The 13,986-nt window shown below is 29.0% G+C and overlaps 1 protein-coding gene across 1 annotated transcript in view; it reads left to right on the forward strand.

Moving 5' to 3' along the window:
* The window catches only part of LOC111624189 (R3H domain-containing protein 2-like), a 282,865-nt gene that overhangs the window by 143,752 nt on the left and 125,127 nt on the right, over positions 1–13,986 (forward strand). The window contains exons 6-9 of the mRNA XM_023367000.1: positions 570–984; positions 8,085–8,222; positions 8,328–8,433; positions 12,047–12,188. Of these exons, the coding sequence (XP_023222768.1) occupies positions 703–984; positions 8,085–8,222; positions 8,328–8,433; positions 12,047–12,188 (668 nt within the window). The 5' untranslated portion in view covers positions 570–702. The remainder of the gene's footprint in view (positions 1–569; positions 985–8,084; positions 8,223–8,327; positions 8,434–12,046; positions 12,189–13,986) is intronic.

A 13,986-nucleotide genomic window follows, 5' to 3' on the forward strand; every position in this document is an offset into this window, starting at 1 on the left:
CATAAAGCGCATATAGCCACGGAATGTATCAATCACAGAGATGCAGAAGGTTTGGCAACTGCTTGGAAATCATTTTACACTAACACAAGTTAATATATGTATCCATGATGACGGCATTATTATTTATTTGGGTTTATTTGTTTATTTTTATTTATTTATTTATGCATTTTTATTTTTATTTAACTTTTTTCCGTTGTTCTACACAACCGCAGTTTAATTTAATTTTATTTAATTTTGTATTACGTAAATTTCGAATACTTTGTTCTTTTTGATATTGGAGTAACTGATGAAGGCCGCTAAAATCGGTCGAAAACGTTATTAGAGAATTAAATGTTTTTGCTGGACTGTTAAAAAAGGCGTTGTTTACTTATATTATTTATTTGATTTAGTTCCAGTAAGATTTTTTGATTGTTTAATAATGAGTTGAATTATAATTATGTTTGACTTTTTATTGCTTTCTATTATACTTATTGAAATTTATAAAACTAGAAAATGCATTTTAAATTTAAAGTAATCAACTTTAATTATTACTTATTATTAATTATTCTTTTTTATTATTTTATTATTAGGTTTTTCTAGAAGAGTTGATATATTGAATGAGAATACTCAATATAAAGAAAATTCATTTCTATAACTTGCTGTAACATAGTAGTGATAAAGAGTGGAAGTAATTATAGCAGCAACAATTGTGCCAATATTGAAATGGAACATCAATCGAATAGACCGCCATGTTTAGCTAAACAAGATCAGTTTGAGTCTGAAGAAATAGATTGTGTGACTTCTCCTGTTATGATTCAAATAGAAGAAGGGGGTGGTGGAATTCAAGATGCATTGGATCAAGATGATAATGATGGTGGAAGATTTGATACTGCTGATGATGCAAGTAGTGATGGTGATGGTCCACAGAAATCTAGAACTAATAAAACAAGTTCTAGATATTCACCTGGACCTACGCAAAGTGGAAAACCAGAGAAAAATAAAAGAGTAAGATTTGTTTTGTTTATTTATTTTTCATTAAAAAAATCAGTTATTTTTTAATTATTTAAGTATTTTATGTTAACAAAAACAGTGTTGTTTTAAGTCAAATAGTTTGTTTTCAATGCACTTCTCTTTCATGAATTTATATTTAGAACAAAATTTGTAGAATGAAATTCAGATTTGGATAAATGAAATGAATGTTATAAAACTGATTAGTTTATATGAATTTTAATAGGAGAATTTAAAATCACATTTTTAATCTATTAGTTTTGTTTGATATATCAATATATTATTGCACTGTTACAATAGAAACCAAAGTAGTATTATTTATCTTTTTCAGTTTATAGAATCTTTGAAAATGTAACATTTAACTGTTATAAAGTGAAAAAATAATAATAAATTTGTTAATAAAACTTTAAAAAATATTCAAAAATTATGTTAGACTAGTAATTGAGATTGATGAACTTTCTATGATAGTTGTTTCTGTCTGTAATGATAGATAAAAATGATCATTACTTAAAATTGATATTTAGATAGACTTTTTTAATTTTGTGAAATTTAGCATTGACCTTTTTAATTTTTATTGCTTATAAACACTTTTGTTTCTTCTTGATAAAAACAAAAATAAATAAATGGACAGTTAGATTAAGACAATTGAAAACTTGTTAATAGGTGAGAAATGTTTTTAAAACTATTTCCCATAGACTGTAAAATAGTTTGAAAATGTTTTTCACCTAATTAATCAAAAGTTTTTTGTCGTCTTAATTTAGCTGTACTTCTATTTTCTATTAAAACTCTGAAATATGGTCGTTATAATGTTGCTATAACAAACACCAGTTTAATGAAATTTTCGGTATAACAAATATATCTTGAATTTCATGCTAATTTCCTATTCAGCTCAATGCAAAAATGTTTCAGTTTAACAAATACTGTTATAATGAAAATTTCAGTTTAATATAGCAAAAATGCTGTCCATTACAAAAGAATAGTTTCATTATAATGAAATATATAAATGCATAAATCATTCATTATTAGTAAATGATGAATATTATGTCAAATAGTCTGGCAACATTAATTTTAATGTCTAGTTCAACTGGCAATGCTAATTTTTATTTTTAGTTATAGTTTTGTTTTGATGCTATTACTCTACAGTTTATTTCTGTTTAAGTTTATGATAAAAAATGGCGAAAAATAAAAAACAAAAGCAGGTTTCTTTGGAAGAGAATAATAAAAAATTAGATAGCATGCAAAAAGGAATTAAATAAAAAGATGTACCTGAAGGCCTACTAGAATGCTGTGTCACAGTACTGAATTTTATTGAAAAGACTTTTATTAAAGAAACAACACACACAAAAATTAGACTTCTTTAGCAGAAAATAATGGCTTCAAGCAGAAATAACAGAGAGGCAGAATTCCAACTAATCTGTACTACTATATCGTTATTTCAGTTGTTCGCTTATAATATTTTGTCATAATTTTTTATTACAGATTTAATTTTATTCTAATTTAATATAACTTACATTCTGAAAATGTGAAATTTGGTTCCACATAAATACAGTGGGTGATTGGTTAACGAATATAATCCATTCCAAGACTTTGTTCATTAACCGATTATTGATTTACCATAGGTTTTATGGGAATTTGATTAATTTGTTCCGGAGACTCTAAAAAATAGAAAAATAAATATTTTTTTACGATGTTTATTTATATATAATAGTAAAAATACATATATATGCAGTCTTGCATTTTTATTAATCATGTTTTTACCATTTATGGAGATTAAAGAATCTGTCCAATGTCGATTGCTTTTCTCTTTTCTTCAGGATTTTTCGGAAGTAATTAATAGTATTGTAATTGTAGAGATCTCCAACTCCATGAACTTTATTCTGGTTTGGATGTTACTTGGATGATCGTCGTTCTGACATCCTCCCACTTCTTCAAAAGATCTTTAGTAGCAGATGTCAACATTAGTCCTCTTTCATCTTCCTCTTTTTCAAAAGAAAACACATCTTGCTGAGTTTCTTGGTATTCTTCATTTGAGAGTTCTTGGAGTTCTTCTGTCATCAGATCAGTTTCAGTTCCATTATGAGCTCTAAAATGCTCTTTATTTCTCAGATGTGATTTTCATTACTCCACTAACAGCTTGAGACTTCTTGGTATATCTTTCATAGCTAAGATTGTTCCTACTGTAGACCTATACTGCCTAGCAACATCAGACATCTTGTTGCACTTTCTACCTTGGCTATTATTTCTTACTTGGTTGCTATGGTGAGCACAGTTCTTGACACTCCTCTTTTTAGGCTCTATAATATTATCAGTTTCTTTTTTAAATAAAAAGTTCAGAAAAGCACTTACAAAAATTCAGAGAACAGAAATCAACTAGCCCACAAAAAAATATTTAAACACAAGGCCCGGATAAAGTTCGAAATTTGGTTTTAAAACATTAATGAATATCCGATGGGACAGTTAAACTTTCATCTTTCGTAAATAAACCCTAATGCAAAATTTAACAAGTGCCTGTCTGACAGTCTTGTGAATACTATAAAAAATTGTTTTTCAGAAAGGTAAACAAAAAGCTAGAATTACAAGGGAGAGTTTCAAAATTCGGAAGAATACTGTCTGATCGATATCGGGTTGAGCATCGATGTTGACATCTCCTGCGCTCCGAAGGTTTTGAATTGTTACCTGAAGACAAGGGAAAATCAATCAGTATTCATTATTTTCTGTCATTTCTTATGTTTGTTTGTTCAGTAAATTGTTCATTATCCGAACATGTTTTTGTTGTCCGATCATAAAAATCTTTCACAAAAGTGTTCGTTATCCGATTTGTTCACTATCCGAACTGTTCATTAACCGATCACCCACTGTACTAAATAGATAAATTGTATTTTTAAAAACTTTCTTATTTCAAAAAATAAGTTTTTTTATCATCATCAAATTTCTTTTATCCTTGCATTTTTTGATCGTATTGCAATATAATGAAATTTCAGTATAACGAAACTATTTTGATGGTTTCCTCAATTTTATTATATTGACATTGCACTGTACTAATGAGGGGACTAAATCAAATAACTTAAAACCTTTAGAATTTGTCATTTGTAGAGTGGTGGGTGTGTGCTGGTTTCGTAATTGTGAGGTTTGTGTTTCGAATTTTAGCAGTATATTTAATCTCAGATAATTTAAACTTGACGGGAATTTTAGAAGGGTTTATTTTAAACATTAAAGGATGTAAGATACATGAATTACATAAATTGTGTAGGTTACATGAGTTATTTGGCCCTATTATGGAATTAGGCATAAAATTAATGGAACGAATAAGCATATAATTATATTTTTATTATATGAAATTATAACTATTATATATACCAGGGGTCAGCAACCTATGGCACGCGTGCCAAAGTGAATAGAAATGTAGCAAAAATTATATTTTAATTATTAATTACACATTTAAATTGACTTCATAGTTCAGTGAATGCCGTGGTGCATTAAAAATGAATCTCTTGAAGCGCATCTGTTTGCACTCCATCTCCATTTACGTGTTATGCAAGTGCTTCACTTGTAAGAACATAATTCAGTTAATGACTTAATATCAAAAATTATACATTTTTGAAGTCAGTTATAATGACTAATTTTGATAACATATATAATAAACTTGGTAGAATCATGCTGGCCCTTCTGAAAGGTTGACAACCCCTGATATATATAAATAAATGATGACTATGATAAACATAAATGATTAAGCTTCACTATAAAATATGTGAGGATATCTAATTCTAAATCTCTAACTCTATTCTGATGAGAGAAATATTATGTAAAATAATTATATTACCTAAGGTGGAGAGTCCTTGGGACGAGCAGAGGTGATGAACTGGGAGAGTGATAAGAGCATTGGCTAAAGCATTGGGTGCCAAGTAAGAGTGCCAACAAGAGCAAGTTGGAGGGTGACCTCTCACCTTTTATACTGAATTCTATCCAATAGAATTATTGGAAAATCACACCACACTTTCAATGCGCATTGGAAGTCGCAGGTGATCTTACAGATCGAAGATTGAGACAACACACTTAAACTATCACTTTTGAAGGATCTAAACTGTTTTCTCTCTGTGACTAAAAGGAAGTTCTTTTAACTTAGATAGATAATTTTTCTATCAAAATAATTTTTAAATATTTTAACAAATCTGTTAAAATAAATCCCTTAACTCCAGATTCTCACGATAATAATTAAAATTGCTGCATACTGTATTGGTGTGAACATTTTTATTCTCATTTCCTATAACAATAAATTCAGCAGAATAATTATCCTACTAAAACTCAATTAAACTTATGTATAGAGTTGATCATAATAAATGACTATATTGCATTTCTTACCTTCTCGTTTTCCATATCATTGGGGTAAATTGGAGGAAACACCCCGCTAACCCAGAGGTTCGTAAACTCCGAAAACCTTCACTTCCTATTAGTCCGAATTCGGAAATTTACAGCAATATTAAGAATGACAATTAAAAGTACTTATTAATTTAGCAGAAATTTTATTTACACGTTAATGTAAAAACGTATTGTTTAAAAATTCTATGGGCTTTTAATTTCGCAAAAGCGTTCATGGCAAAAATTTAGTTAATATATATAAATTAAATTTCAATACAGATTATTATTAACTTGAATACACTATCNAGCTGCTATTGGTCTAGATTCGACCAGTCCTGTCGCGATGATATTTTACCGAATTATATGAGTTTTTTTAGCGTGTTTGTACGTATATTGTCACTAATATAAAAAATATTAGTGAAATTCAAAATCACAACATGAAAATATTTTTTTGAAATACAGTCGACCCCCCATAACACAGGTTCATATAGTTCAGATTCCTATATGGCAGTGAAAAAATTGTGACAGTATTCGTACAAACACACTAAAAAAACTCATATAATTCGGTAAAACGTCGCGACAGGACTGGTCGAATCTAGACCAATAGCAGATATTGTACAAACCGTTGAGTTTAAACTAGCAGCGAACCTACTAAAAACAATTTATTATTTAATGTCCATAAAAATTATATTTATATTAATGATGTCTGCAAAGTTCAGCAAATTTTTTGCAGAAAAAATAATTTATCAGGTAGCACACGAGCATCATTCGATGACAAGCTCCACAACGAAAACAAGCTTAAGCAATGGTGTTGTCGAATGGTGCACGCTCGGTAAGTAATCCTACAATTTTTTGTTTATAGCATAGTTTATATGGATTATTCCCAAAAAATTATACGTATTTTGGAAATTTGAGTCGAATTAGTCTAGAATTGATTAATTTTATGGAAGAAAACCTTTCAAACAGCCATAGTCCATAACTGCATACGTGCCGGGCTGTGATTGGCTCATGTATTCGAGAACTCTTAGAACATCAATTTCATAAAGAACGGAACGTATCTACCATGTTATAGGGGGGGTCGACTGTATTGAATCTTATATATGGTGTGCATAAAATGCTATTCTGTGTAAATAAAATCCAATTTATATTGTTACAAATTAAACAACTGTGTGTGCACAATGCATCTTTTTGATTGAGGAGCATTTGACCTAAAGGCTCCTCACTTGTACCAATAATAGTAACAAATAAGAACATACAATAGTGCAAAAAATTATTTTACTTTATGCTCAAATATTTTCAACATTATGTAATATTGTCTTGAAGAACTAAATACTAAAAGGACATAACATAATTTGAAATATAATCATAGAACATAATGAACCTCAAATGTTTGAATGTTTTAAAATAATGTCTTATGAATGCATTCATTAATTGCATGAGTTGATAAGGAAGGGGATGGGTAGGATGGGAGTTTTTATAATAACTAAGCTTAGTGTTTTAAATCATACAAATTAGTCAAAATTCTGGAGGATATATAGTGGGATTATTTATGGAGTTTAAATTAATTGCCTAATAAACAATGTTTTACGTACAAAAAATTGCTTGACATCAGTTACGTTCTTGAACAAATTTACATCAGCTTAGTGTCATGTATAGTTATCCTTCAACACATCTTGCAAACTGGGTACACTGTTATCTTTATTAATGTCCATCTAGTGATATATAATATGTTTTTTAATTTGTCTTGTGGTGGCTCCAATATAAGACATATGAGTGTTTCTTAGAAGGGGAGAGATGGGGATCATATATATTAATATTTCCATTGACAGTGTGATTATTTGATTTATCTATTTATTATACTGTACATAAATTTCATTGAAAAAAAAATTGAGAAAGTTTGTTAAAGTTCTCAACATAACCAATGATAATTTTAAGACAAGTAAATTAAAAAAAAAAGATGACTTTTTTGTAACATAACATGTTTCAAACTTATTAAGCAATTATTTAAAGATTAAAAGACATTAAGAGAACTGTCAGACCAGTAGCAGAATTTAAAAGTATTTATATTTTATTAGTTTTATTAAGTTATTTGATAAAAATTATTACATTTAAATTACTTTTTTTTTGTTTTTTTGAAGTACAGTAGAGCGTCGATTATCCGAATCAATTGGGGACTGGGGTTGTTCAGAAAATCGATATTTCGGATAACTGATTATGTATGAAAAAATATATTAACCGAACCCATGTTGAAATTTTTCTCCGTTTCATGTCGCTTCGCGTTGAATTTTTGTCGATGTTAAGCCTAATGAAGACTATTGTATCATTAAAAATTATTTTTTTATTTTGTACAAACAAAATAAATATATTGAAAAATATAAAAACAATAAAAAATTATACTTCATAAGTTAATTTAGTATCAAAAAGGTAAAATATTTGAGTAGCTTAAGACATAGCCAAAGATTGCAATGCCACAGCACTGGCGAAAATTTAAATTTGTCGACTGGAATTTTTTTGGATAATCGACGCTCTACTGTATTATTTTTTGAACAAAGTAGTTTAATAATGTTACTATAATGTGTTTTTTGGGTTTAGATATTTTGCTTGATAAAATATCAAAATGAAACAGATAAGTTAATAGTTTGGATATTGGAAAAAAATAATTTCAACCAGCAATATTAAAATATTTTAAAAAATTGTAATTTATAATTTTTTCTCAAATTTAATTTTCTTTAACTTTTTAGTCATCTCATCAAAGAGTAAAATTACTTGTAAGAAGTCAAGCAGTTCATGATGACACCTCACCACCACCAGATCCAGATGTAATAGCTACAAATACTAATATGCTAAGTGTTACTTGTGCTTCATTGTTTTCTTCTCAAGTGAGTATAAATGTATTATTTTAATTTTTTCAAGTAAAATGTTTATTGTATCAAATTATTTAAAATAATAACTATTTCAAATTAATATTTTTGTTTTATTTTTAGAATCAATCGAAGATATCTTCGAAACCAAATCAGTTAGTTAGACAAGGCAGCTCATTAGGAAGTACCCAGGGCAGCATGGAAGGTTCTTCTCCTAGTCTTTCACGAGGTATGAAAGTGATTTTTTGCACATTAAATATTTACGTTATATACATGTTTTTAGTATGTTATGTTAAAAATTTAGTATATGGTTAATGCTGAAATTTTTTAATGTTAAATCTTATTAACAAAAAACTCAAATTAGAAAACATTAGAATTTACAAGCTAAAAATTACATGCTGAAGACAAAAAAAAATATAGTTACCATAAATTATGACACAAGTCAGTCTCTAGATTTTTAACTCAAAACTTAAGTACAAACATACTTGCTTTATAAGTCAACTACTAAATATATGATTAGTTAGAACTGAAATGTCAATATTGTATATGGTATTTTTATTGGACATACTTCAAATATTTTTTAGGCTTAAAAAGTTGACTTATATACTGCAATTTATGGTATATGTCAGTAGCAAAAGATACAGTGGATATCTGAGATACATTATATATACAGTGGATATCTGAGATACATTATATATACAGCGGATATCTGAGATACATTATATATACAGTGGAACCTCAGTATACGACATTAATCGGTTCCTGATGTTTGGACTTATACCGAATAGGACATATACCAAACCAACCTTTCCCATAAGAAGTAATGTAAAAATGATTAATCCATTCTCATGTAAAAAAAAACCGGCTGGCTTTAAACACCTTGCTTTCCTGGCTAGTTCCTGCTTGATTTTTCATGAGATCAGCATGTATCTTTTTAGCTTTCTCGCAAATAATTGCTTCTGATACGATGTCGCCTGCAACTGTTTTTCAGTTATTCAAAGCAAAAGCAATTTCTCGACATGATCTAATGTCTTCAATCTCTGTTTAGAAATTGATTTAACCCCTTTTGCAACATTAGCAGATTTAATAATATCTTTATTTTTCATGATTGTCGATATTGTTGTTCATGGAATACGGTATGCAACAGTTAAATCTTGAACACGCATGCCACCTTCATATTTCTCAATAATCTTTTTTCAGTTCCATTGTGATTCTAGTCATTTTTTAGTTTTCTGTTGCTTTTCATTTGCATTTTTGCAATTCATGATTAATAAAAGTAATAATAGTTTACTTACAAATTAAAATCAGAAGAAATTTAACAAAGTTATAAGCGAGGTTGAGGCCGCAGTTTTAAATGCNAGTTCCATTGTGATTCTAGTCATTTTTTAGTTTTCTGTTGCTTTTCATTTGCATTTTTGCAATTCATGATTAATAAAAGTAATAATAGTTTACTTACAAATTAAAATCAGAAGAAATTTAACAAAGTTATAAGCGAGGTTGAGGCCGCAGTTTTAAACACAAAAACGTGTACGTCAGACGTTCAGCGCCGCTTTCCTGTAAGCCTGGAAGTTTGACAATGGTGTTTGGATAGTCAGTGGAATCATGCTTGACATTCCAAACACCATTGTCAAACTTCTAGGCTTACAGGAAAGCAGCGCTGAATGTCTGACGTACACGTTTTCGCATTTAAAACTTCGGCCTCAACCTTGCTATAAACCATGGCACCACGAACGTCTAGTCTGGTCTAGTACATCGATAGTGCTACTTGATCATAGATAGCATGTATAATTGAATTAAGTTGTATACCGAGCAAAATTTGTTTCCTCCAAACAGGACGTATTTTAAAGCAGACGTATACTGCGGTACCACTGTATATGTATATGTACGTATACATATAAATATATATATATACATGATTCATTATATATATATATATGAATCATGTATACATACATATACATGATTCATATGTATACATACATACATACATACATACATACATTATATAGACATTTAATTTAATTGTCAAAAGCTTTTCCTAAAGGAAAAATTTAGAATCTTCATTTTTATTTGTAGACAGAGCATACTAAAATATGCAACAATGAGTATAACTGAACGTACATTATAAAAAAATTTTAATACATCTTATACACTGTTATTTGTTTGTTATTAATACAGTCAAACCTGTCTATAATGGAATCTCAAGGGACTGAGCAGTTCTTTCATAGTAGATAGGTTTCCACAATATATAGAGGCTACCTATTACAGGCATCCCTTGATTAATATGATTGATTAATTCTCAATGCTTGTATATCAAAATCATGTGTACTCAACCAAGCAATCATCACCCCTAGAACAAATTTTCAGTTAATAATAAAAACTTTTATTTTAATTAATTTAATTTTGTCATCAGTAAAAACGTTTTCTATGATAAAAATGAGTAACTAATTTAAAAATAAAATGAAATGTTAGAGCTGCCTGTTTTTGCCAGATAAAATTATACTTGATTCAGTTTATTCCCCCTTAATGCATGTGGAACACAATTGTTACTGTGTTTTGCAACCATTTCAAGTGGATGACATGTTTCAACAATGTGTCTGTGACACACTAAGATTTGTTGCAAGTTCATGAGTTGTTATTTGTCTATTTTTAACAATTTCTGCCTGCAATTTTTCTTTGTTGACAGTTTTTGGATACTCTGTACATTTTGTATTTTTTAGTTCAAAATTTTTGAACGAAACTTTCAAACTATATTTGATACATTAGAAGTTTAAGAGCATCTTTCCCATACACACTATGAGTATTTTTTACTGTTTGTATGGCATTATATCCTTTACAAAACTTAAAAAGTATTATATCACCAATATGCGTTTTATCTGCAGACATTTTGACTCAATTTTATTCAAACAAAATATGATATAAAAAGTTTGTATTTTTTGTCTACAAGCTTATTTTAATCTCCACATTAGTAATAATGTGTTAAATTTCACAACTGTTATAAGTAAATAATCTTTATGTGATAAGTAATAACAGCTGTACACAAAAACTTTCCAGCATGGAAGAGGATACTAAAGTTTTCATTGTATAACCCAAGATTCCTTTTTGTTTCCGTGTTGGACAGGTTTTGCTGTATACAGGTTAATTTACATTGTTTCTGCAGAAAATTCAAGGAATTGAAAAAATCTTCCATTAATGACAGATTTTTGCTATATACAGGTTTGATTGTTATGCTTTTAAAACAATTAACTTAATGGGCTTTTAGCAATAGTGGACACTTTTTCCCAATTGGTCTGTTGAATCCAGAGCCTGTTGTATATACAGTATGCAGGGTGAGTCAAAAGTCCCTTGCATACTTTTTATTCCAAAAACATTAAAGATATGTTAATTTTGTTAATGTAGTTACATAGGAAATTATGTATAGAGAATTGGATGATAAGAGATACTATTTAATTCCTATACATCTGAAAATTATTTTTCAGGTCACTCATATTACTTTAACAATGAGGTAACATAAAAGTTTCAATGACAAAGTTAATGCACCACTTAACTAGTATAAGATTATTTTCTAGATTCAGATAAATATATTTGGATGTATTATTTACAACTTTAAATATATGATAAATAAAAGTGATTGTTTTATATGATCTTGAAAATGATTTAAGGTCAAGTGAAACAAAATTACTTATTAAAATTATATTTAATATTTTTGTAGATAATAAAGATAAAATAATATTAATTGTTTTAATTATAAAATAATTATAAAAATAATACAAATATATTTTTTATTCATATTTGAAGTTTTACATTTATATAAACGTTTCAAATTGTAAATTTTATATCAGATTCTAGCACAGAAACATATATGGAATCTACAGGAATTGATATTCAGCAATTCATAATTGATACACTGCATAAAAACCAAAAGGATAGAATGATGCTATTGAAAATAGAACAAGAATTGATTAACCTTGTGAAAGATGGAAAGTATGTATTAATTTGAAAAATTTATTGTATTAAACAAGATTTCTGGTCTTTAGATATTTATATTAGAATTATTACTTTTATAACTTCATTTATTTATTTATTTGTCGTTATCTGAATAAAATATAAATATATGTGAGATCATGCGCAAAGATGTAATACCCTCTAGTTGTTAGAACCATTAGACTACTCATAGGGTCACTGGATGGCATGTAGGAGGACTATTATTTGAATGGGGAGGAAGTCACAGGTAAGTTCTGATTGTAGAGGGGTGAATGTCTGTACTTAACTAACAGAGGGATTCAATAGGTTAACAAATAACAAAAAGATTTAATGAATAAAATAAGACAAAGAGATACATAATTCAAGATACATAATATACCTATCATAAATTGAGTCTATTAGAATACACCTGTAAAACACAAGAGAGTGAGTTTACAATCGGTTAAAAATAAGGATAATACCTTGGTCGATCAAACTTGGAGAATCTGAGATGAATGCTGGAGAGTTGGAGCGGCAAATCTCCTCTGTTGATATTCTTATGGCAGCTTCCTTCTGGTCGTGGACTGCTGTCAATATGGTATGTTCCTAATTCTCATGGACTGTCTGTCGAGTGTGGCAAATCTCTTCTTCTGTAGACTGCCTGTCATTTATAGCACATTTGAATTAATTGCAAACTGCCCCGAACTCGTGAATTTTCCCCGTATTTATTCTCAGTTACCACCAATCAGATTGTAGGATTCTGATTGTCTGACCAGACACATATCTGATGCAAGAGACAGATGTTTGTCAGATAAAGTAGATAATAACTTTCTAAAGGAAATTCTACTTCTGTTTTCCACACTAAACAAAAATTTTTGGTCTATTTTATAGCTAAAATATTACATTGGAAGTTGTTAATCAAGTGAGAAATCTAGAAATGTTCTGAATAAAATGAATTAAATTTCAAATAAATGCTTGCTACTCTCGCATTCTCACATATATGTATATTTCAAATTTTTTCAGATAACAACAATAATGTATGAAATACTAACAAAACTTATTATGACATTGTTACAGTACCAGACTGCAATTTTAAATAATTTTTTAATGTAAAATATATACTCTCCACCTCAAATTAGTACTATCTTGCTCCTGTACTAGTACATCGTACTTTTCTTGATAACAGCAGTCATGCTGGTCATATATGTAACATCATTTTGGAGAAAATTTTTGAATTGAACTCAAGTGACCTCAGGTCTAGTGTGAGGAAGTTCATATATAATTAATCTGGGCCTCCTACTCCTAAGTTTTTCATATCTGGTCTCAACTTTCATTTATCTAACACTGTTCTTGAGATTAAAGAAGGAACAATATATTTACTTGTGATCAGAGTTTTAATTATGTTTGTTATTACTTATGATTTTATAAAAATTATGCTTTATCTGAGAGTCTTGCAAGATGAATGTAATCATCTTAAATACATTATAATACATCACCAAACGATCGCCTAAATATCGGGCTATAATACGGCTAATTAAATGATTGGAATAAAGTAATTTGACACTTGAGGTAGACGTTAGGCGCCATCTCTTAAATAAATTAATAATTAAAATTAATTAAATAAATTTAGAACCTTCTGGAATAAAAGAACTGGCCCGGGGCGGGACTTGAACCCGCAGCCTCCGCTTGCCGTGCGGCGCGCTTACCAGTTACGCTACCCAGACCCTCGAGCTAGTCTTCGCTTCCAGAAGTATATTAGATTTAGATATAACCTTACTTGGTTAAATACATCACTGACTGGGGACGACTCCTTCGCCCA

Source organism: Centruroides sculpturatus, unplaced genomic scaffold, assembly GCF_000671375.1.
Source record: "Centruroides sculpturatus isolate CEXI.00-Female unplaced genomic scaffold, Cexi_2.0 scaffold70, whole genome shotgun sequence".
In the NCBI taxonomy this organism is placed as follows: Eukaryota; Metazoa; Arthropoda; class Arachnida; order Scorpiones; family Buthidae; genus Centruroides; species Centruroides sculpturatus.